General features: G+C 41.3%; 1 protein-coding gene across 5 annotated transcripts in view; it reads right to left on the bottom strand.

The window, feature by feature from the left end:
- The window catches only part of INVS (inversin), a 196,073-nt gene that overhangs the window by 39,270 nt on the left and 134,177 nt on the right, over positions 1-22,626 (bottom strand). For all 5 annotated transcript variants that reach the window (XM_014582764.2, XM_006165043.3, XM_006165042.3 and 2 more), the window contains 2 exons: positions 22,011-22,117; positions 10,964-11,176 (listed from right to left, as the gene is read on the bottom strand). In XM_014582764.2, coding sequence (XP_014438250.1) covers positions 10,964-11,176; positions 22,011-22,117 — 320 coding nt within the window. The remainder of the gene's footprint in view (positions 1-10,963; positions 11,177-22,010; positions 22,118-22,626) is intronic.

Raw genomic sequence — 22,626 nt, forward strand, 5'->3', positions numbered from 1 at the left:
TTTTTGGAGAGGTTTTTGCTCTAGGGTGCGTGCACTCGCCAGACAGACAGAGAGAGACAGGGAGACAGAAAGCGAGAAATCACCCCCCAGGGGAGATGGTCACGCCGCAATCCCTTCTCCTCCATTCTCCTCTGGGGATCTTGGGCACGCATGCACATGCGCCCGGAGTGAGTTTTAAGCCACCAGGTCCGGAACGCAAACCACGGTTGACTACATGGGAGTCCAGCGACATAACCATTACGCTAACTGCTGGTTCCTCCAATGAACTTTTAACAAAACAGATATTATGCTCTTGCAGGAAGTTATATGACCTCAATGGAAGTCATAAAGGAATGCTAGTCAATGTTATTATTATTAAATAAAAAACACTATCAAATAAACTAACAACATTACTTACGGCAGGTGATAAGGTGAAGTATTCCATCACTGGACTTGATGTCAAAAAACATGTTTTTAGTTTTCTTTTTTTAAAAAGAATTATTTATTTAATTTTGCTTATTCATTAATTTATTTTAATTTGGCCAGAAAGAGAGAGAGGGAAAGTGAGAAAGCAGGTCTGGGACTTGAACCGTGGTCAGCCATGTGGGAATGTCTAGCGCCTTAACCACCATGCCACCTGCTCCTAACTGTAGGCTAACATCTGTGTTCTAAGCATATTTATGTATTTATTCTTTTTAGATTTTTTGCCATAAAATGTATATGCTCACCAGAGAGAGAGAGTGGGAGGGAAATCACCCCCAAGGAGGATATGACCATGCTGCAAACCCTTCTCCATTCGCATCCTCAGGGCATGCATGTGCGTGTGCCTGGCATGATTTTCAAGCCACCAGGTCTGGGACTTGAACCATGGTTGGCCATGTGGGAGTCCAGCATGGTAACCATTATGCCACCTGCTGGCCCCCAAACATGCTTTTTTATTAGTTGTGGGGCTTTACGCAAGTCAGAGTCTCTGTAACTTTCAGTTTCTCATTCATGACATAAAGACAGTAACACCCATCTTATCTATCTCACAGTACTTTGGAGAGGCGTAAAGGAGAAAATGTCCCTGAAAGTACCTTGGAAACTCTAACGTGCTCTGCACATGAGAATCCAACCATCATTTTTACTATTATTTATTATGTTCTTCCTAAAACAGCATCAATTAAGACATTCCCCTTGAGACTAAGGCAGAGTGCTGAGAGGAGCAGGAAAGAAGGTGAAGGTGCTGGACTAGGACATCAGAAGAAACATTATGTGCATTTTCAAAATGCATGTGAAGGACCAGCAGTTAGCATAATGGCTATGTTACTAGACTCCCATGCAGTTGACCGCGATTCAAGTCCCGGACCCGGTGGCTTAAACTCACTCCGGGCGTGTATGCATGTGTGCCCAAGATCCTGAGAGGAGAATGGAAGAGAAGGGATTGTGGTGTGGCCATCCCCCCCGGGGGGGGTGACTTCTCACTTTCTGTCTCTCTGTCTCTGTCTTTCTGGCGAGCGCACGTGCCTTTAGCAAAACCCTCTAAAAAAAAAAATCAAAATGCATGAGATCTAGCCATTATGCGTTCTCTTGCAGAATTAAGAGGAATGTGGTGATACCTCATTCTCCTTCAGGCCTCCATATTGTGTAGCTTCTGGTCCCCACTTAACTTCTCTCCTTGCCATGAACTCCCAATTTTAGCCCAACACACTATGTTCTTCTGCATACGTTCTTCCTTTCACTCATCCTCACAGTCAGGTCTTATTTGCTGCACAGGGCTGGATTAAAGAGCATGACCCTGGCTGGTAATCTCATATCTTACCTGTAAAATTTACTACTTGATTCCTGGGTAATGACTCTTAAATATTCTGCTTTGTTACTAGCTCTGTGGTCACACAGAACCTTCAAATTCCCTCTCACCATATGGCACTGGGAATGGGGGAGGGGAATCACAGGATGGACCATAGATTCCAGCCCTCAATGATCCTATCTCCTGGTTTTCATTCCTTTGTACAATCCCCTCTTAGTACGAATAGAAATGGCGTGTGTGACCAATAGGAGCTGTAGAAATGACAGTATGACTTCTGAGGTTAGATCATAAAAAACATTGCAGTTTCTACCTTGATCTCTTGGATCACTCTGAGGCTCATGTGAGTGAGTTATCTTGGAAGTGGATTCTCTAGCTTCAGTAAAGTTGTCAAATGACTGCAGCTCTGGCCAAAATCAGGATTTTCGTCTCATGAAAGACCCTGAGCTAGAACTACACAAAAAAACCTGCTCCCAAATTCCTGTACCACAGAAACTGTGAGATAATTAATATTTATTGTTGTTTTTAGCCACTAATTTTGGGGGTAATCTGGAATGCAGCAAGAAATAACTAATAAGAATCATGAGGGGGGATGATTAAAATGATTTTACATATGTACATAAAACACATCCCAACTGTGTACTCTGTAAAGTTGAATTCTTAAAAATCAATAGGCGCTCAGTTTCTCATGAATATGTTTCTGGTTCGCAGAGACCAATTAATCATAAACTACTGGCTAGGCCTTCTTATCTCTTCCAAGGAAAAAATAGGGTATTTATCTGAGTTTTAAAAAGATGTTAACGAGGGAACCAGCAGTTAGCGTAATGGCTATGTCGCTGGACTCCCACGTAGTCAACTGCGGTTCGTGTCCTGGACCCGGTGGCTTAGAACTCACGCCAGGCGCGTGTGCGTGCGTGCCCAAGATCCCGAGAGGAGAATGGAGGAGAAGGAATTGCGGCGTGACCATCCCCCCTGGGGGGTGATTTCTCGCTTTCTGTCTCTATGTCTCTCTCTGTCTGTCTGGCGAGCGCACGCGCCCTATAGTGAAAATCTCTCCAAAAAAAAAAAAAAAGAAAAAGAAAGAGAAAAAGATGTTAACGAAATCACAGAATGAGCCAATTATTAAAGGAAAGTCATTTGGATAGTAATTATGCTCCCTCTTAAGTAACAAATTACGTGCCTCATGTAAATCAAGTTCTACAGAGAAAGTGAGATATGAGTTTTCCTGTGTGTGTGTGTGTGTGTGTGTGTGTGTGTGTGTTCTATGAGTCTGAGAAGTTCTTGGCAAGGAATAGGTAGTACAGTGTAATTTTCTGGAAAGACCAAGGGCTGGAAGACCTAACAGCATTCCTACTGGGCCACTCACCAGTTGAATCATTAAATTTCTTTGACCCTTGATTTCCTAATTTGTACAAATGGTGGGAAATAAAATCACATCTTATCGTTCAGATGTACTGTGTGTATCAGCTATTCTAAACAAGAAGTAATATGAAAAGCTTTTAGAGAATCTCATGTTCTAGTACATGCAATGGTGTGTCTCTTCTCTTCTGTTTCATTTTGAAATCAGAATACAGAACTGTCATAAATCTGTTAAATGTAATTAATGCAAGGAATTCAAAAACAAAATGCAAAAACATATGGGGTTCCAAAAAGCATTGTGAGGATAAATGGTATATAAATGTGTCTGCCACCCTTAAAGTTAAACAGAATCTAGAATTGGGAGAAACCTAAGAGAGTATCTGACCAAATGCTTCCATTTGGAAGATGGGGAAAGTAAGGCCTAGAGTGAAGAATGGCCTGAGTGAGGTCTTTGGCCCTAGTGAGAGGGCAGTTACTGAACATTTATCAAGAGAATGCTTACTTACTATGCACCAAAGACTCTACGGCACTGGAGGCATGTAACACATAATTCCTGCTCTCTGGGAACTGACAATCAAGTGGGGGGATCAGAACTAAATACTCCTGCAGGCAGCGAGATCTGGACGTGATGAGTGCTAAAATAAAGGTATCTACACAGAGCTATGGAAGGGTGTGGGAGGCAGTCACTAAAACTGGGAGTGAAAAAAGGCTACATATGAAGAATGACAGAGGAGTGAAGTGAGAGAAGGTTATTTCAGGCAGAGGGAAGAGCATAAGTAAAGACATGCAACTTAGCTTTTACAGAATGTTTGACTCAGAAGAGATCTTAGAGACCAGCTCCTCATATAATTTTTTAAATTTCTTATGTAATATCCTAGAGAGATGATAATTCAACCTCTTCTGGAACATTTCCAGTGAGGGGAAATGGATTACCTCATGAGACAGAAAAGGTTTAGCTCTAACCTTTTCAGTTGGTGCTGCATGGTATCTAGGGGTCTGTCACATTCTCTCTCTTCACTGTCGCTAAATAACAGGCATAGTAATATTTGGTCTTTAACTTCCTCTCAAGGGAATAAGAAAATGTCATGTGTTTTAGGAGCTTTGACTTATAGAATATTAGAGCTCCAGAGGACCTCTGAGATCATTTAGTCCAGTGTTTTTTATCTTTCTGTGACTCATGGACCACCTTTGAGAATACAGTAAAAAAAAAATCTCTAGATCCTCTCCCTCAAAATGCGTATATGCTCCTGACACATGAAATGCTGCATATCATTCCAGGGCATTCATAGAGCCCTGAAGCACATCCTAAATTAAGAAATCTTTCATTTTGCTAATGAGAAATTGAAGCTCATATAAGTGGAATGGCATGAAATAGAACCATAGAAGGAGTTCCCCACAGGTCAGATGACAATGCTAGTAAAAGACTCAGAGATGCAGGTCAACTCCGCAGAGAGGCATTGATAAACCAGAGATGTTCAGGGGAGCTGGCTGCAAAAGAATCGATTCTAAAACAAAAAGGAGACCTCTGGTAGGAAAGGGAGTGTCATGAGCACTTTCTTTTTTGCTTCCTTCCTTTCTTTTTTTTTAAATCTCTGAGTTTACTGTAATTTATCCATAGCACTATTTTGTATTATATTTATAAAATTTCCTAATTCTTGGGCTTGTCTTATTTCCCCTATTGAACTGTAGGGTCCCAGGGCCAGCCCTATGGCCTAGTGGTTAATGGAGCTGGATGCCACATGGTTGATCACAGTCAGAATCCCAGCCCTGGTGTCTTGAAAAACAAACTGGGCATGTGAGCTCCGGATCCCAACAGGCTGTAGGAATGGAGAAGAGATTGTAATGTGACCATGCCCCATTGGGGGGGTACTTTCTCCATCTCCTGGTATACCTGCCTCTCTCTGGCTAGCATACATACCCTCTGGAAAGTTAAAGACAAATACTATAGCATCTCAATGAACAGAGATGTCTTAAACATGAATTAGTTTGTACCTCAATAAAATCCAGGAAGGAAGTTAGCATGAATGAGCACTTTATGCAGGACACACTATTGAAGAGAGAAGAAACAAAGGGATGTATACGGAAAAGTCAGGGGTACTGAGGACAGCAGCTTGGCCTTAACCAGTCTACTGTCTTACCTATGAGCACTTTTTCTGAATATATGAAAACTGGTTCATGGAAAAAGATTTAATCTTTTCTCTTTGGTGTCCAGGGGTGGCTTGGAGAACAAAGAGTAGAAAAGAACTTCTGGGTCCAACCTGTGGTGTATCAGTTAAAGGTTGCCAGGTCCCACATGGCTGATGGTGCTGTGCAGTTCCTGGTCTTGGCGGCCGGAGAAACACCCAGGCGAATGTGTGCATGTCCTGTGGGAATCCCGAAAGTAGGAAGCGATAGAGGAGAAAGGATTGTGGAGTGACCATTTCCCATGAGGGGTGCTTTCTCACTTTCCTTCTCTCTCCAGCAAGCATATACACATATACACCCAATAGCAAATTAAAAAAAAAAAGTTCTGACAGACAAAACTAATAGAACGTATTGTCTTGAGAGGGACAGGCCTTCATGTCGTTTGACTTTTTTTTTTCCTTTTTAAAAAGGTTTTTGCCCTAAGGCATATGCGATCACCGGAGAGAGAGAGAGAGAAAGAGAGAGAGAGAGAGAGACAGTGAAAGGCAAAGTGAGAAGTTACATCCCCCCTGTTCTGGAGGGATGGTCATGCCACAATCCCTTCTCCTGCATTCTCTTCTTGGGATTTTTGGGCACACGCGCGTGCACACACATATACACACACACTCCTGACATGATTTTTAAGACACTGGGTCCAGGACTCAAACTGTGGTTGGCCACATGGGAGTCCATAGACATAACCTCTACGCCATCTGCTGGCTCTTCATTTGACTTTTTAAGATAACAGGGCAACCTCTTACAGAAGGGACTTAAGCATGACAAGAGCTTGAACAAGGTAACAGAACTAGCCTTGATTATGTAATGTAACAGACACATTCAGTGTTATACACTAGCCAGGAAGAAGCTCGAGTCTCCCAGAGAACACGGTAAGAGAGGAAATGCAGAAAGGTTAAGATGGCTAAGACATCAAGTGTGGGAGGGCAGAGACAGAGAGACATGGGACTTGGAGAGAGAAGTGGATGTAAAATACTGGAGAGTCTCGTAAAGCATTGTGGCTGTTGTTCAGGAATGATGGCCTGTATAGAGAGGTGGAACAGAAGAATGAAAGCTAAAGAACATTAAAGAGCATTTCAAAGGAAGAACAGAATCGATGGTGGCAACACTAGCAGGAAATAGGAGGCCAGAAGAAAGATTGTGGGCATGAGTTACAGATTTCACACAGTGAGTCTGAAGGGATAGCGACTGCAGGACATGTGAGTGGAAACGTCCAACGGTCTGAGGTGTGGGCAAGTGACGAAAGGATAGCAAAGTGGAAATGCCCAGCAGGCAACTGAAGGTATGGGAATTAGAGTCCCAGGAGGTGGGGATCAAGGGGTTACCTACAGAGATGAAGTAATTTAAACGTTAACAGTAGCTATATTTTCGATGGAAAAAAAGTATAGCATGAGTAGAAGTCTAATGAGTCAGCCTTCAGAGCTGACCTCAGTGTGGAAAAGGTATAATTGAAAAGATGTGAGAAGAGATAGAGAGTTAAAGGTGATCTGAGATTTAGAGTGAAATAAAAACCTGGCAAAAAGGAAGCTTCAAAGAAGGGTGATCAACATAAACGTCCAGTCAGCCATGTGCTTTGGCAGGTAGATTATAGTAATATTCGTTCTGGCCACAATATAGCTAGTGCAATGTGAGTTGTGAAGTGCTTTTAAAATGGATTCTAGATATTTCTTAACTAGTAATTTCTACAATATCTGTCTTAGAATATGTGACTGCAATTTTTCTCCCTCCCAATTTCTCTATCAGTAAATTAGAAATCACTTTAAACCTAATAAGTTCCTTTCACACTCTCACTTTAAGGAAGGGATTTCTGCCCTCCTAACATACCAACTGGGAACGGGACACTGAAATGACATGACTGGGCCACCCTGGTCAATGATGCCGCAGCAGCAAGGGCTAAAGTTAGCATCCTGATTTTTGTGCTTTGAAGGAAAATCTGAAAGCAAAATTAAACACTGCCTCATATTTTAAGAAGTAACTTTTGGGCCGGCAGGTGGCGTGGTGGTTAAAGGCGCTGGATTCCCACATGGCCAACTGTGGTTCGAGTCCCGGACCTGGCGGCTTACTTTCTCACTTTCTCTCTCTCTCTCTCTGTCCCTCTCTGGTCAAACTGAAATAAACAAATAAAATACATAAATGAATAAAATTAAATGAAAATAATTTTTAAAAAAGAAGTAACTTTTGAGAAATAAAATGAAAACAAATCAGTTTCTCCTGCATTAATTTTTAAAAAGAATTATTCATTTAATTTTATTTCTTCATTATTATTTTTTAAAATTTGACCAGAGAGAGACAGAGAAGGAAAGAGAGAAAGCAAGCTGCCAGGTCTGACACTCAAACCATGATCAGCTACGTGGGAGTCCAGTACCCCACCTACAATACCTCCCCAGCGCCCCACCTACAATACCTCCTCTTGTGCATTTATATATTCCCCTTGGGGATCTATACTACCATGACTGTAGGAGGCCATGCTTAAATGGTAAGAAACGTGGCCCAGATGCAGTGGTGCACAGGTGGTGCCACTGCTTGGGAGGCTGGAAGCCTGCAGTGGGATTCCCAGGCCAACCTAAACACACCAGGTGAGCTGAGCACCTGTAACCCTAGCTAATCAGGAGGCTGGGACAGGATGACTGAGATACAGTGAGACCCTGTCAAAACTGCCTTTCTCTGTTTGTCTCCCTCTCTTTCTCTTTCAGAAAGGAAGAAGAAAAAATTGTAAAAAACTTGTTTGTTTCTATGGAAAGGCACCTAATAAAAGAAATGTAATTGCGAAGAGTAAAGGAGAGTATAATTTTTCAATTTTGGCAATTTAAAAGTATTATCAAAAATATTAGCACAACTCCAATTTAAAAGTGTTTTTAAAAATGAATTTCAGAAACTAAGAACAAAGAACACCTATCCTCCATAGTGGTGAAACTTACAACTTCAAGAGGGGCTGGCTAGATGTTTTCTAAATCCACCTGTTATTTCAAATCCTCTAGGCTTTGAGTCAGAAAGGTCCATGTTAGGGGAAGAAAAAGTAAAATAAGATCAATTGGTCTAATGTGTCATGCTTCACAGAAGAAGGAACTGAAGCCCAGGGAGAGACGCTGTGTTCCAGTCACTTGAATAAGCATCAGAGGCTGGGTGTAAATCCAGGTCTCTTGCCACTGCCCCACAACTCTTCCATTCTGGTGGAAAGGGCATTTAGGTGTAGCATTGCAAGCTCCATCTTTCCAGTAATGAAGTGGAATGTGTTTGGTGAATACACTCATTTGGGGGCCACATACAAAGTAAGACAGGTTGCCTTTGTGGGGTCCCACCTCATATTCAGGTAGAAGTGGCTTTAAATTCTTTTTTGTTTTGGGGAAGTTTTTGCTACTGGGCACGTGCGCTCGCCAGAAAGACAGAGAGAGACATAGAGATAGAAAGCGAGAAATCACACACATACACACACACACACACACACACACCCAGGGGGGATGGCCATGCCTCAATCCCTTCTCCTCCATTTTCCTCTCAGGATCTTGGGCACGCATGCACATGCGTCTGGTGAGTTTAAGCCACCAGGTCCGGGACTCACGAACTGCGGTCGACTACATGGGAGTCCAGCGACATAGCCACTATGCTAACTGCTGGTCCCAAAGTGACTTTAAATTCTGAAAACAGATTCTTACACATTAAAGTAGAGCTTAGAGAACTATCAGGAGAAGGAAATAAAACAGTCCATCTTTTGCAGAGAATATTTACATGCAACTAAGGATAATTTGTTATGTATATTACCTACTCACATTTGTTACTCATGGGAAGAGAACTTTTTTTATTTTAAGAATTATTTAATTTTACTTATCATTATTATATTTTTTCAAGTTTTAAAAAAATAATTATTTTTCCTTCCTTCCTTCCTTCCTTCCTTCCTTCCTTCCTTCCTTCCTTCCTTCCTTCTTCCCTCCCTCCCTCCTTTCCTCTTATTTTTTGACCAGAGAGGGACAGAGTGAGACAGTGAAGTGAGAGGGAAAGTGAGAAATCAAGCTGTCAAGGTCAGGATGCTATTGGCCATGTGGGAATCCAACACCCTTAAACACTGCGCCACCTGCTGGTCTCCATTTTTTCAACTTGATCAGAGAGAGACAGAGAGAGAGAGTGAGAAAGCAAGCCTCCAGGTCTGAGACCTGAACCACGGTGAGTCATTTAGGAATCTAATTCTTTAACCACCACACCACCTGGTGGCCCCTATTGCAGAGAACTTTGATAAGAACTCTGGCCAAAGAGGTGTGTAGAGGCTTAGGGTAACACTGGATTCTTTGTCAAAGTGAAGAGAAGAGAGCCTAAGAGAAGAGTGCAAGATAACATTCTCTAGGCTGCCATCCACTTCAGCAGCTTCTGAGTCACAGAAAATGATGTTTCTTCAGTCTTATCTGCCAAAGGCAGGCATTATAGTTAGCACTGCAGCACATACAAGTAATTATTTTTCAGTAAAATAATTTATCTTGCCTTATTATTATTTTTAATGGTTACTTAGGTATTGTTTTTTAATGATTATTTATTACACTTATGCTTCCCCCTAGAGGGCAAGAAAGGGAAGGAGTCAAGAGTTGGAAGGAATGGAGATTTAGAAACATTCAAAATATAGCCGGGAGCTGTCTTTTGGGAATCTGCTTGTCACCTACAGCTTTTTCATCAGAGGTTTTGGTATCTGTATTTGCTAATACAATATACTGCTCACATTTAGAAAACTTCTACTCAACAAGTGCATCAAAGAACAGACAAATGAAAGCACATTCTGAAATCAATCGTTTATGTGAAATAATTACAATGTATAATATAGGGAAAAATAGCTATTTGAAACATTGCCCGCCCCACCATGTGAAGTCCTTGAAACAGGGACTCTGCTTTTAGTCACGATTTTTCTTTCTCTAGGCTCTCTCCAAAAGTTTTGTATGTATAGTAAGTATCCAATCAATATTTCTCAAATAAATTATCTTACTTAGTATAGATTTGTTAAGGAATGGGTAAGACAAAGCATGTTATTTATATAAGTTGGCGGCTTTCTAAAAAAAAAACCAATTATTTATTTAATTTTATTTATTATTATTATTATTATTATTATTATTATTCATTTGACCAGAGAGACAGAGAGGGAAAAATGAGAAAGTAAGCCATGAAGTCTGGGACTTGAACCATGGTCAGCCATGTGGGAGTCCAGCACCTTAACCATCATGCTGCCTGCCAGCCCCTGCAAGTTGATTGCTATAATTAAATAAAAAGTGGAGCAAGATTAGTCTAGGCAGAGTAGGCTAGATATCGGCTTCGGTTTCTTTTGGAAAGAAAGGAAAGGTAAGAATACTAGTTATCTCTTTTTGCTTATCCTAGGTGGCAATCCCACCCTGACTCCTTGCCATGGGTAAGGGTGGCAGTGGTTTGTGCCGGGGCTGGACCATCAGGGACTAATCTAGAGCAATGGCAGCTAAGTCGAGGTCAGGCCTTCAGCCCTCCCTGCAGCCTCAGTCCTCTGAAGACAGATTGAGGAGCAGAAAGGGGAAGGTGACACAGGTTTAGGGATAAAAAGTGATAAGGATTCTCTCCTGATTCCTTCTCCTGGCTATCCCCACCACTCTTGCCCCCTTTCCCTGAATTCTGAGTTGTGAGAATCTGCACAGCTTAGTCTCCATAGCTCAAACTTACTTGGCAGCAGCATCTTTTCTTAACTGTTCATGCTTCATGAGGAGATTTTTCCGGTCTCGGAAAGCTTTCCTGACTTTGTACCCTTTGTAGACAGCCTGGATTTTGAAGGCAGCAATGTCTTGGATGGCTGCGATGGACAGGGCACCGTGCTCCAACATGAACTGGATCACTTCGTGGCGCTCACCAAGCAAAGCATAATCAAGGGGGGTGTATCTGGAGAGGAGAAATATTTTTTAAAATAATTATTTAATTTAATTTTATTAATTGTCATTATTTTATCCTTTTTTTTTTTTTTTTTTTAGTTGACCATAGGGCGACGGAGAGAGAAAAAAAAAGAAAAAGCAAGCTCCTAGTCCGGGACTCAAACTATGGTCAGCCACGTGGGAGTCCAGCCACCCTAACCGCCATGCCACCTGCTAGCCCAAGGAGAAATTTTTTTTAAAAAATAATTATTTATTTTATTTTATTTATTCATTCATTTGTTTTTTAACTTGACCAGAGAGAGACAGAGGGTGAGAGTGAGAGAGAGAGGAAGTGAGAAAGCAAGCCATCAGATTCAGGACTTGAACCCTGGTCAGCCATGTGGGAGTGTCCAGTGCCTTAACCACCATGCCACCTGCTGGTCCCAGGAGAAATATTTTTTAAAAAAGTCTTAGTAATTGAAAGCCCACCTACACTGGCAATTATTTTTATGCAGCAGAGGGAAACCTCATTCTAAGATGCAGATTATTCCCCAAGATTATTCCCCAGGCAAAGAAAGCCACTGGCTCTACTCTGGGGCTGCTCCTTTTATTTTGGAGGAGTATGAAACACGCTGGAATACAGCTAGAGGTCCGGTGCTTCGTGCTGCTAACCATGTCCGTTCCTGTGCTTGGCTGGCTGCCTCACAAACTGGGGGCTACTAGGAGCATATGATCATTGTCCTTCTTCCTCAGTACCATATAATTCTCTGTTCCTATTTGAAAAAAGTACTGCAGGGAACCAGCAGTTAGCGTAATGGCTATGTCGCTGGACTCCCACGTAGTCGACCGCGGTTCGCATCCCGGACCCGGTGGCTTAAAACTCACGCCGGGCGCGTGTGCGTGTGTGCCCAAGATCCCGAGAGGAGAATGGAGGAGAAGGGATTGCGGCGTGACCATCCCCCCTGGGGGGTGATTTCTCGCTTTCTGTCTCTACGTCTCTCTCTGTCTGTCTGGCGAGTGCACGCGCCCTATAGCGAAAACCTCTCAAAAAAAAAAAGTACTGTAAATAATATTCTGCAAGATTCCTAAGTTCGAGCTCATGATTATTTATAGTTAATACTCGTGAAATTTTTTAAGATCTCCAAATGAAGATAGGTAGTATATGATAAGGATGGCCCTCTGAATCACTGCAAATGATGGATTAGTTAATAAACAGTGTTGGTATAATGCAGTAGCCATTGAGGAAAAAATAAAAGAGATTCTTGTATCACACTTTATACCAAAATAACTTCTGCATGAAGCAAAGATCTAAGTGCAAAAAAGAAACCATAAAAGTACTAGAAGAAACCTTGGAAGATTAAAATAAATTCTGAAGTGAGAAATCCCTTCAAAAATGATATGGGGGCAGCAGGTGGCATGGTAGTTGAGGTGCTGGACTCCCACATGGTCAACCATGGTTCGAGCATCGGACCTGGCAGCTTGCTTTCACACTCTCTGTTTCTCTCTGGTCAAATTAAAATAATAAAAACAAATAAAATAAATAATTCTTTTAAAAAATGATATGAAACTCAGAAATCATAAAGAAAATTGATAAACCTGACCACATAAAAATAACAAAATTCTGCAGGGCAAGAACCATCAAAAAGAATATATTAAACATAGTTTCTAGAATGGTAAATAATAATGAAGATTAATGTGACAGAGCACTTTTATTTTATTTATATATATATTTTTGCCAGAGGGTATGTGTGCTTGCCTGAGGGGTTCAGAGAAAGACAGAGTAAAAGAAAATGAGCAATCACTCCCATAGGGTGAATGGCCATGTTGCAATCCCTTCTCCTTCATTCTCTTCTTGGGACTTTGGGCATGCATGCACATGGGTCCAGTATGATTTTCAAGCCGCCAGGTCCAGGACTTGAACTGTGGTCTGCCATATGGGAATTCAGTACATTCACCACCACACCACCTACTGGCCTCCAACAGAGCGCTTTTAACTGATTATCACATTAGAAAAATCAAAAAGGTTAGTAACTTAATGCGCTGGCAGGGACAGAGAGAGATAACTTTTTGACACACTATCTTAACATTTAGGGAGGACAGTTTGGCAAGATCCATCAAAATTATTCATGTGTATGCCCTTTGCAATAGCCATCTCACCTATAGGCATATTATCCTATAGATCTGCTCTCATGTGTGAAGTACTGCTTAAAAAGGCGCACATGAGCTCGCCAGAGAGAGAGACAGACAGAGACAGTGAGAGGGAAAGTAAGAAATCACCCCCTGGGAGAGTTGGTCACACCACAATCTCTTCTCCTTCATCCTCCTCTCAGGATCTTGAGCACACACATGCATCTGGTGTGATTTTCAAGCCACCGGGTCAGGGATGTGAAGTGGTCAGCCATATGGGAGTCTAGCAATGTAATTGCTACGCCATCTGCTGGCCCCATGAAGTGCTTTAAGTGTAAAGATATTCATTAAAGTCCAGTTTGTCACAGCAAAAGAATGAAAGCAACCTCAATATTCATTAGCAGAGGATGGACAAATAAAGCACTGGCCATCTCTATAATGAAGTCATTTGTAGGATGCAGCCATTACTGCTGTAAATGAGTAAAGAAGGAACAATTTCCATGAAGTCTTGTTAATGATTAAGAGGAGAAAACACACTGGGAGCACGTGCATGCATGCCCAAAATTCCAAAAGGAGGGAGAAATGGAGGAGAAAGAATTATGGAGTGACCATTCCCCATGGGGAGTTTGCATTTTCTTTCTTTCTCTGTCTCTATGGTGAGTGTACCCACCCGCAGGCAAATTAAAAAACATAATAAATGGAAAAATAATATTGGTGATGTGGAGAAATTTGAACCCTCATGCATTGCTGGTGGAAATATAAAATGATCCAACTGCAATGGAAACAATATGGTTCTTCCTCAGAAATGTAAACACATAAATACCTGCAACTCCACTCCATGTATAAACCCAAGAGAAATGAAAGCAGACACTTGAACAGGTATGTGTACATCCATGTTTATAGCAGTATTGTTCACAAGAGCCAAAAGGTGGAAACAGTCTAAATGTTCATGGACAGACAAGGGAATATATAAAATGTGCTATAGGGACCAGCGAGTGGCATAGTGGTTGGGGTGCTGGACTCTCACATGGTTCAGGTCCTAGACATGGTGGCTTTCTTTCTCTTTCTCTCTCTCTCTCTCTGGTGGGTGTGCGTGCCTATAGTACATTAAAAATAAATCGTAATGATGTATAGAATTAAATAAATATTTCTAAAATAGAAAAGAGAAAAAATTCTATAAAAAAAGATGTGGTGGGACCAGCAGATAGCGTAATGGTTACATGGCTGGACTCCCATGTAGTCAACTGTGGTTTAAGTCCCAAGTCACTTGGACACATTCCAAGAGTCCCCCATAGACTCCTGGAAAAAAAAAAAAAAAAAACTTAAAGGAGAAAACTAAGAAATAAAATAATATGGCATGTTTTCATTTGTATATGGGGAAAAAAAAAACAAAAACAAAACTCCAGACCAGCAGGTGGTGTGGGGGTTACGGTGTTGGTCCCACATGGCTGACCAGGGTTCGAATCTCAGAACTGGTGGCTTTCTCACTTTCCTGCTCTCTCTTTCTGGTAAGCACATGTATCCTATAGCAAAATTTTTAAAAATAATAATTATTATAAATAAAAAATTCTTAAAAAAATACTCCTCTATGCTTACCTATGAAAAGTCTATCTCCAGAAGTTTCCCAAGAAACTAGTAACAGCGATGCCTCTAGAGAGGAAACTGTCAAAGGTAGAGGTAGGAGGGACATTTAGTTTTGAACAGATGCCCTTTTAAATTCTGTACAATGCATATCCATCACCTTTTTGATAAATATACTAATTAGAGAGAGGGTATGAATGTCATATAGTTATACATTTAAAATTTGTTTTCTTTATTCACCACAGAGTTCGCATGTACATTTGAGAGAGACAGAGAGAGAGGGGCACCCTTCCCAGGGTCTGGTCACTCCATGATCTCCTGCCTCCAGGTTTTGGGCACTCATGTGAATACTTGGTGTGTTTCAGGTTGACTGGGCTGGGAATTTGATCTGTGGTTGTCATATGGGATCTGGCTTCTCTCTCTTTTTTCCCCTTTATTTATTTAATTTAATTTTTCTGTTATTATTTTTTAAATTGACTAGAGAGAGACACAGAGGGAGGGAAAGGGAAAGTGACAAAGCAAGCCACCAGGTCTGGGACTCGAACCACAGATGGCCATGTGGGAGTCCAGCACTTATCATCATGCTACCTTCTGGGCCCCAGATCTGTTTTCTCTTGACCAGTGCATTACTGCTGTGCCACAGAGCCAGCCTGTAAATATATTTTTGAAATTTATCTTTTTTAATTTTTGGAAAAATAAGGAAATTGGATAAATAGAAGAAAATAACTGTCACCCGTATTCCTGCCCTTAGAATCAACCACTGCTAATATCTTGGTAAATATGCTTTCCTTTTTAAAAGAAAAGGATTACTTTGTAAAAATTATATATATTCTAAGAATTCAAACAGTGCAAAAAATTAAAGTTAAAAAAAAATCCCCCAAATTCTACCATCTAAAAATGTAATGATGATTGTGACTTTTGTTTTGTTTTTCAGTATGAAAGTACTCACTGTTTTTTAACTGACCAGATTACAAAAATAGTCATGGTAGACACTTTTGTGCATCCTTCTAATAAACCTGCTGATTTGATCTTTCCTGTTGCCATATCTCCACTTTCTATAACATAGGTGGTCTTTCCTTTTTTAAGAGAGATTTTTGCTATAGGGTGCATGTGCTCGCCAAAGAGACAGAAAGTGAGAAATCATCCCCCAGGGAGGATGGCCACGCCATAATCCCTTTTCCTCCATCCTCCACTTGGGATTTTGGGCACGCATGCACATGCACCTGGTGTGAGTTTAAAGCTGCTGAGTTCAGGACTAGAACTGTGGTCAGTCATGTGGAAGCCCAGTGACGTAACCATTATACAATCTGCTGGCCTCTCTGGGACTTGAACCATGGTCCACTACGTGGGAGTCCAGTGCCTTACCCATCTTGCTGCCTGCTGACCCCAGTCTTTCTCTTTATTCTACCTCCTGAAGAAGATAATTTGAAGGGCCACAGACAAAAGGTTATTTGCTTCTTTGAAGCATTTCCAACAGTATAGACCTCAGGAATCAGATCCTCCACACAGATGATGCCAAATTTACTAAGAGATTGAGCAAAACGTTATCTGCCAAGGCAATTCCCTTCTTACTGATTTTGCCACAATCACGCTTGTGGGTTAATTTACTGACTTCAGGTTCAGGTACCCCCATGCACTATATATATGGTTTCACAATCCTCGGCAAAAAACTGCAACACCTTTTGGACCTTGATCTCACATCACTGATACCTCTAATCCTGAAGGCAAATGCTGATTTGGCCTCTGCAGATACACAGAAGTTGCCAACTTTTCTTGCCATTCTGACATTTGAATCTCAATTCTGTACATCTGCATACATTATTTATTGTAGTGCTAGCTTTTTCATAGATAAGCTTCCTCCTTGCGTTTCAAAGCAACTTTAGAGCAAAATATTTTCTGAGGTGCTTGATCTTCAGCTCTGCAAAATTCCTTCACTTTTTCTTAAGGGCTTATGCCACAGCAGGAACCTTTTTCTTGATGGTTCCTGGCACAGCAGGTACCTTTTTCTTAAGGGTTTCTGGCACAGAAAAAAATGCTTTTCCTCCTCATCGACACCCTCCATGGTTACAGGTAGAAAAGAGCGACTGACACTTCTTAAACAGCTTACTTCATGTTTAGAAGGCCCCGTTTGCCTTATCCGTTAACAAAATAATACTTCCCAGACTTGCCATGAAAAGAAAATGAAACAAGAAATAGAAAAATAGCGTTGTGCCTAGTGCAAAGCTATTATTGTTATCATTACAGGGCACACGTTGCAGCATGGTTTGTAATACTGCAGTTGCTATCCTAAATATTCCCACTGGACCCAAACTAGTATTGATGGCCGCCTAATGAGTGCCACTGATGCTGGTCCCTCTCGGCATGAATGTGACTGGGCCGGAGCTATCAGAGGTATTAGGAGGAAATAATCAGCTGATCTGAGATGGGGAAAAGGATGAGTACATGGACGCAGGATTAGACACATAAAATCATCCATTGATTATAGAAAAGAAATGTTCTCTCTTCAAAACTCGCCTAACAGTCACAGTAAGACCCCCATTAAAGGACAGTTTCACTTGCCACTACTATGGGACCAGAAGGCCATAAAAAGAAGTGCTCATATAAACTTTAAAACAACATTTAGGGCCAGCCAATGGTGTAGCAGTTAGGGCAGCTGGACCTCACATGGCCAACTGCATGATTAGAGTTCTGGACACAGTGGTTTGACAAACATGACAGGGGCATGTGTGCTTATGTGCCCCCAATTCCAAGAAGAGAATGGAGGAGAAGGGGTTGCGACATGGCCATTCCTTCGGGGGCTGCTTTCTCAATATGTGTCTCTCCTGTGTGCATGTGCTATGGCAAATAAAAAAAAAATTACACACACACACACACACAGTAAAATGAAACTTTTTAAAAAATATTTCTGTTGTAAAGTAGTTTAATGTATGTACTTTCTCTAATGGAAAAAATGATCAGAGTCATGGAACCATACCATAGGTGAACTAAACTGAATTTTAGAGGTCAAGTTCAACTCCTTCCTTTTGTAAATGAATAAATAGATCCAGAAAGGTAAAGCAACTTGCTGAAGATCACACAGGGCCAGCCAGTGGCATGGTGGTTGAGGTGACTGAATCCCATGTGGCAGACTGAGCAGTTAGAGTCTGAACCGAGTGGCTTAAGAAACATGCTGGCTGCATGTGCATGTGTGCTCCAAATTCCTAAAGGGAGACGTGGAGGAGAAAGGATGGCGTGTGACCATTCCTCACAGGAGGTGCTTTCACACTTTGTCTCTGGTGAGAGCATGCATCCTCCAGCAAAATTAAAAAGAAGAGAGAGAGAAATCATATCAGTAGTTTTTATACAATAGGATGGAAACTAGAATGAAGATTATGAGACTTCTGCTTAAGTAACCCTTAGAGTTGATCTCTCAGTTATTGATTATCAGTTTCCTATAGGATAAAACTGCTCTAAAATAATTTATAAACAACATATGTACTTAGTAAGCTTGATAATTTTTCTATAGTTATTCAACTGCAGAGTGCATAGTATGTAGGTACTATTATAAAAATCTGGTTTATGTGGGCCAGCTAGTGGCATGGTGATAAAGGTGGCTGGATCCTACGTGGCCAATGTGGTTCAAACCCTGGACTCAGTGGGTAGAAAAACATACTGGGTGTGTGTGAATGCATGCCCAAAATCCCAAGAGGAGAATGAGGAGAAAGGAGAGTGGCATGGCCTATGGAGTGATTTCTCACTTTTCCTTTCACTGCCTCTCTCTGTTTCCCTCTGTCTGCATCCGGCGAGTACATGTGCCTATGGCAAAAATCTTAAAAAAGAAAAAGCAAAACTAATGCTCATTCTATAGTTAAATTTCCTCAATTTTCTCAAAAATACCTGTAGTTGACTTATTCAAATTAACATTATCAGTCAATTTTTTATTCAAAGAGGTATGATCCAAATATCTAGCAAGGCTTTAGGATCTAAGTCTGTACCTGGTGTTTAAGCCACTGTCCACACTGTCATATAACTACTGAATCCTTCGTCATCCCAAATTCAATTTAGAAACATCTGAGTACTGTTAATATTCCCATCGATATTAGAGAGTGGCTGTCAGACAGTTATCGACTGAAAGCCACCAGAAGTTGGCAAAAATTATGTCAGTGCAGTGAACATCAGCTGGTTAGTGCCAATGCACAACAAGTAAAAATTAGCACTACATTGATGGTAACCAGCCAAGAAACAATGCAGATAAAGACAAGCAATAAGATACAATTGGACCTGCCATGTGGGAATGGTCTGATGTGATGAGTGGAATGCCTAAAGCGGAATGTCAATAAACATAAAAGGCAGTGCCAAGTTCTGACATCTGTACATCAAGGTGCATTGCTGATGAAACATTAAAGGAGACCGGGATATTGCTACTGTCTCTTTTTATCTATAGACTGGCAAGTACAGTTAGGAGGATTTTCTCTTTGGTCTATTGGTCTGTAATTAACATATGTTTATTCCAGGAGGCAGTAAGCACCTTAATTCATGCAGTCACTTAGAGCTGAAATTCAAGGCTTAGAATAGAAATGGGGATTACATTTTAAAAAATATTTTTTCACCTTTCTTGAAAATAAAAGTAGCAGTAAACATGGTTGTATAGAGTAAATTCTTTATAGAACACTAGATAAATCATCGCTAATTCTTGGGATTTGTTTTTGGTTTTGTTTTAGAGGTTTTTGGCTTAGGGTGCATGTGTTACCAGAAAGGAAGAGAGACATAACTATCCACTAATGGAATGTATTGTCTTAAGAAGAACAGAACTCCATGTCATTTGACTTTTTTTTGGAGAGGTTTTTACTATAGGGTGCATGTGCTTGCCAGACAGATGGAGAGAGACAGAGAGATAGAAAGCGAGAAATCACCCCCCAGGGGGGATGGCCATGCCGCAATCCCTTCTCCTCCATTCTCCTCTTGGGATCTTGGGCACGCACGCACACGCGCCCGGCGTGAGTTTAAGTCACCGGGTCTGGGACTCAAACCGTGGTCAACTACTTGGGAGTCCAGCGACATAGCCATTACGCTAACTGCTGGTCCCTGACTCTTTTTTTTTTTTTTTAAAGAGGTTTTTGCCTTAGGGCAAAATTCCTTCTCCTCCATTCTCCTCTTGGGATCTTGGACACGCACATACACGTGCCCAGCAGGAGTTTAAATCACTGGGTCTGGGACTCAAACCGTGGTTGACTACGTGGGAGTCCAGTGACATAGCCACTACACTAACTGCTGGTCCCAGGATTCTTAATTTTCCTCTACTGTTTTTTGTTTTAAGTTTGAAAGGGAGACATATTCAGCTCTGTTCCTAATGAGGAACGTTTTTGAAAAAAGTGGGAAAAGGGTTGGTTCTACAAAGGAGGAACATATTTCCTCTGAGATTGCTGGCCTGGATAAGTCCCTCCTTCTCTGTAGTTTCCCACCTGCTAACAGAAAGAAAGAACCAGTGATGGCAAAGAGGATAGGGATGGCATCACAGTGAGGACAATTCTAGTTAGAGTATCCATGAAAATCAAAGCCTATATCCAGACCTGGGTTAAATGAAGCTCAGGTATGAAAGTCTGGTCATAAACTTAGTTGTCACCTGCACATTATTAGAAACTTCCCAAATCTAAGAACACAAAAGAAGTTTCCTGTTTAGATGTCATGCTGCATTTTTTTTTTTTTTGAGAGGTTTTCGCTATAGGGTGTGTGCACTCGCCAGACAGAGAGAGACAGAGAGACAGAAAGTGAGAAATCACCCCCCAGGGGGAATGGCCACGCCGCAATCCCTTCTCCTCCATTCTCCTCTTGGGATCTTGGGCTCATGCTGCATTTTTTAAGAATTATTTTTATTTTATTCATCATCATTATTATTAAAAAATTTTTTTAAAGAGATTTTTGCTATAGGGTGTGTGCACTCACGGAGAGACAGAAAGTGAGAAATCACCCCCTAGGGTGTATGGCCATGCCACAATCCCTTCCCCTCAAGTGTCCTCTTGGGATTTTGGGCATGCACGCATACACGCCCAGCATCAGTTTGAAGCCACTAGGTCCAGAACTCGAGCCACTGACTACATGGGAGTCCAGCAACATAATCATTATGCCATCTGCTGGTCCCATTATTTTTTAATTCGACCAAAGAGAAAGAGAGATAGAGAGGAAAGAAAGAGGGAGGGAAAGTAAAAAGGGCCAGGACTCGAACTGCAATTGGCCATGTGGGAGTTCAATGTCTTAACCACCACAGCACCTGCCAGCCCCCCTGCACTTGATTTAAAAAATTTAAGCTAGATTCTTGGACATAATTCTGTGGACCTTATATTACTTAAGAAATCTGTATTTGGGGCCAGCTGGTGGCATGGTAGTTAAGACATTGAATTTCCACATGGCCAACTATGGTTCAAGTTCCAAAACTAGCAGCTTGCTTTCTCACTTTCCCCCTCTCTCTTTGTCTCTCCCTGGAGAGTGCATGTGCCTCACAGCAAAACAAAAACAAAAACAACAAAGAAAAGTCTCTTGAATATTTAACACATTTTGCTGGCCTTACTGAATTCCTTATCCTTGTTACTCAGAGTTTCACTGTCCTTATGCTAAACACAACTCAGAGGAAGGCTGAAATTTCCTCATTTGCAAAATGTGAGCTTGCCCTAGATAACAGCTGAAGTCCTGAATAGCTATACAATCCCATGACTCTAAACCAACATCCATGAAAATGTATTCTTCTGGTTCAGGATTTCTTGGTGTAGTATTTCCTTCTGAGTACACTTATTTCTGAACCAGTATCTAAACTAGAGACTTTTTTTCTTTTTTTTTGAGAGGTTTTTGCTATAGGGCAAGTGCGCTCGCTAGAAAGACAGAGACAGAGAGACAGAAAGCAAGAAATCACCCCCTCCCAGGGGGTATGGCTGTGCAGCAATCCCTTTTCCTCCATTCTCCTCTCGGGATCTTGGGCACGCACACACGGGTTCCTGGTATGAGTTTAAGCCACTGGGTCCAGGACTCAAACTGCAGTCGACCACACTTGGGAGTCCAGTGACATAGCCTTTATGCCATCTGCTGGTCCCTAAATTTGAGATTTTTTTAATCTGGCAGTAAGTACATGAAATGAACAATAGTATACTTTTTTTTTCTTTCTTTCTTTTTTTTAATCAGTAGCTTACCTCTCTTCATTGTTTTCCATCTGATTAGGAAAAGCAGCAAAGTCTAGCAGTAATTTAATGGCATCAAGGTATCCATTGTTGCAGGACCAGTGCAAAGCTGTTCTTCCCTACAAGCATGATCAAAAGTACATCTGAAGTAAACATTTTTGGACATGTTGTTATTTATGCTATCTCAAAAATATGAACAATCTATGTCTCCAAGTCACTTAGTTTTAAAAAGAGATAATATTAGGCTTACAGTGGAAAAACAGACAGCATCTTAACCAAGTGATCACAATTAATACTCTGTAAAGAGCATCATATGCCTCCAGAGTGATACGGTAAGAAGTTAATGTTACCTACATTATATTCCCACCAAAAATGTGAATCCTGCAACCGATTATGAGGAAACATAAGAAAAACCTGAATTGAATCAAATTCTATAAAATAAATGGTCTATATTCTCAAAAAATTTCAGTGTTGGGAACCAGCAGTTAGCGTAATGGCTATGTCGCTGGACTCCCATGTAGTCAACGGCTGTTCGCATCCCGGACCCGGTGGCTTAAAACTCACGCCGGCCGTTTGTGCGCGCGTGCCCAAGATCCTGAGAGGAGAATGGAGGAGAAGGGATTGCGGC

Source organism: Tupaia chinensis, unplaced genomic scaffold (genome assembly GCF_000334495.1).
Source record: "Tupaia chinensis unplaced genomic scaffold, TupChi_1.0 Scaffold143795_1, whole genome shotgun sequence".
NCBI lineage: Eukaryota > Metazoa > Chordata > Mammalia > Scandentia > Tupaiidae > Tupaia > Tupaia belangeri.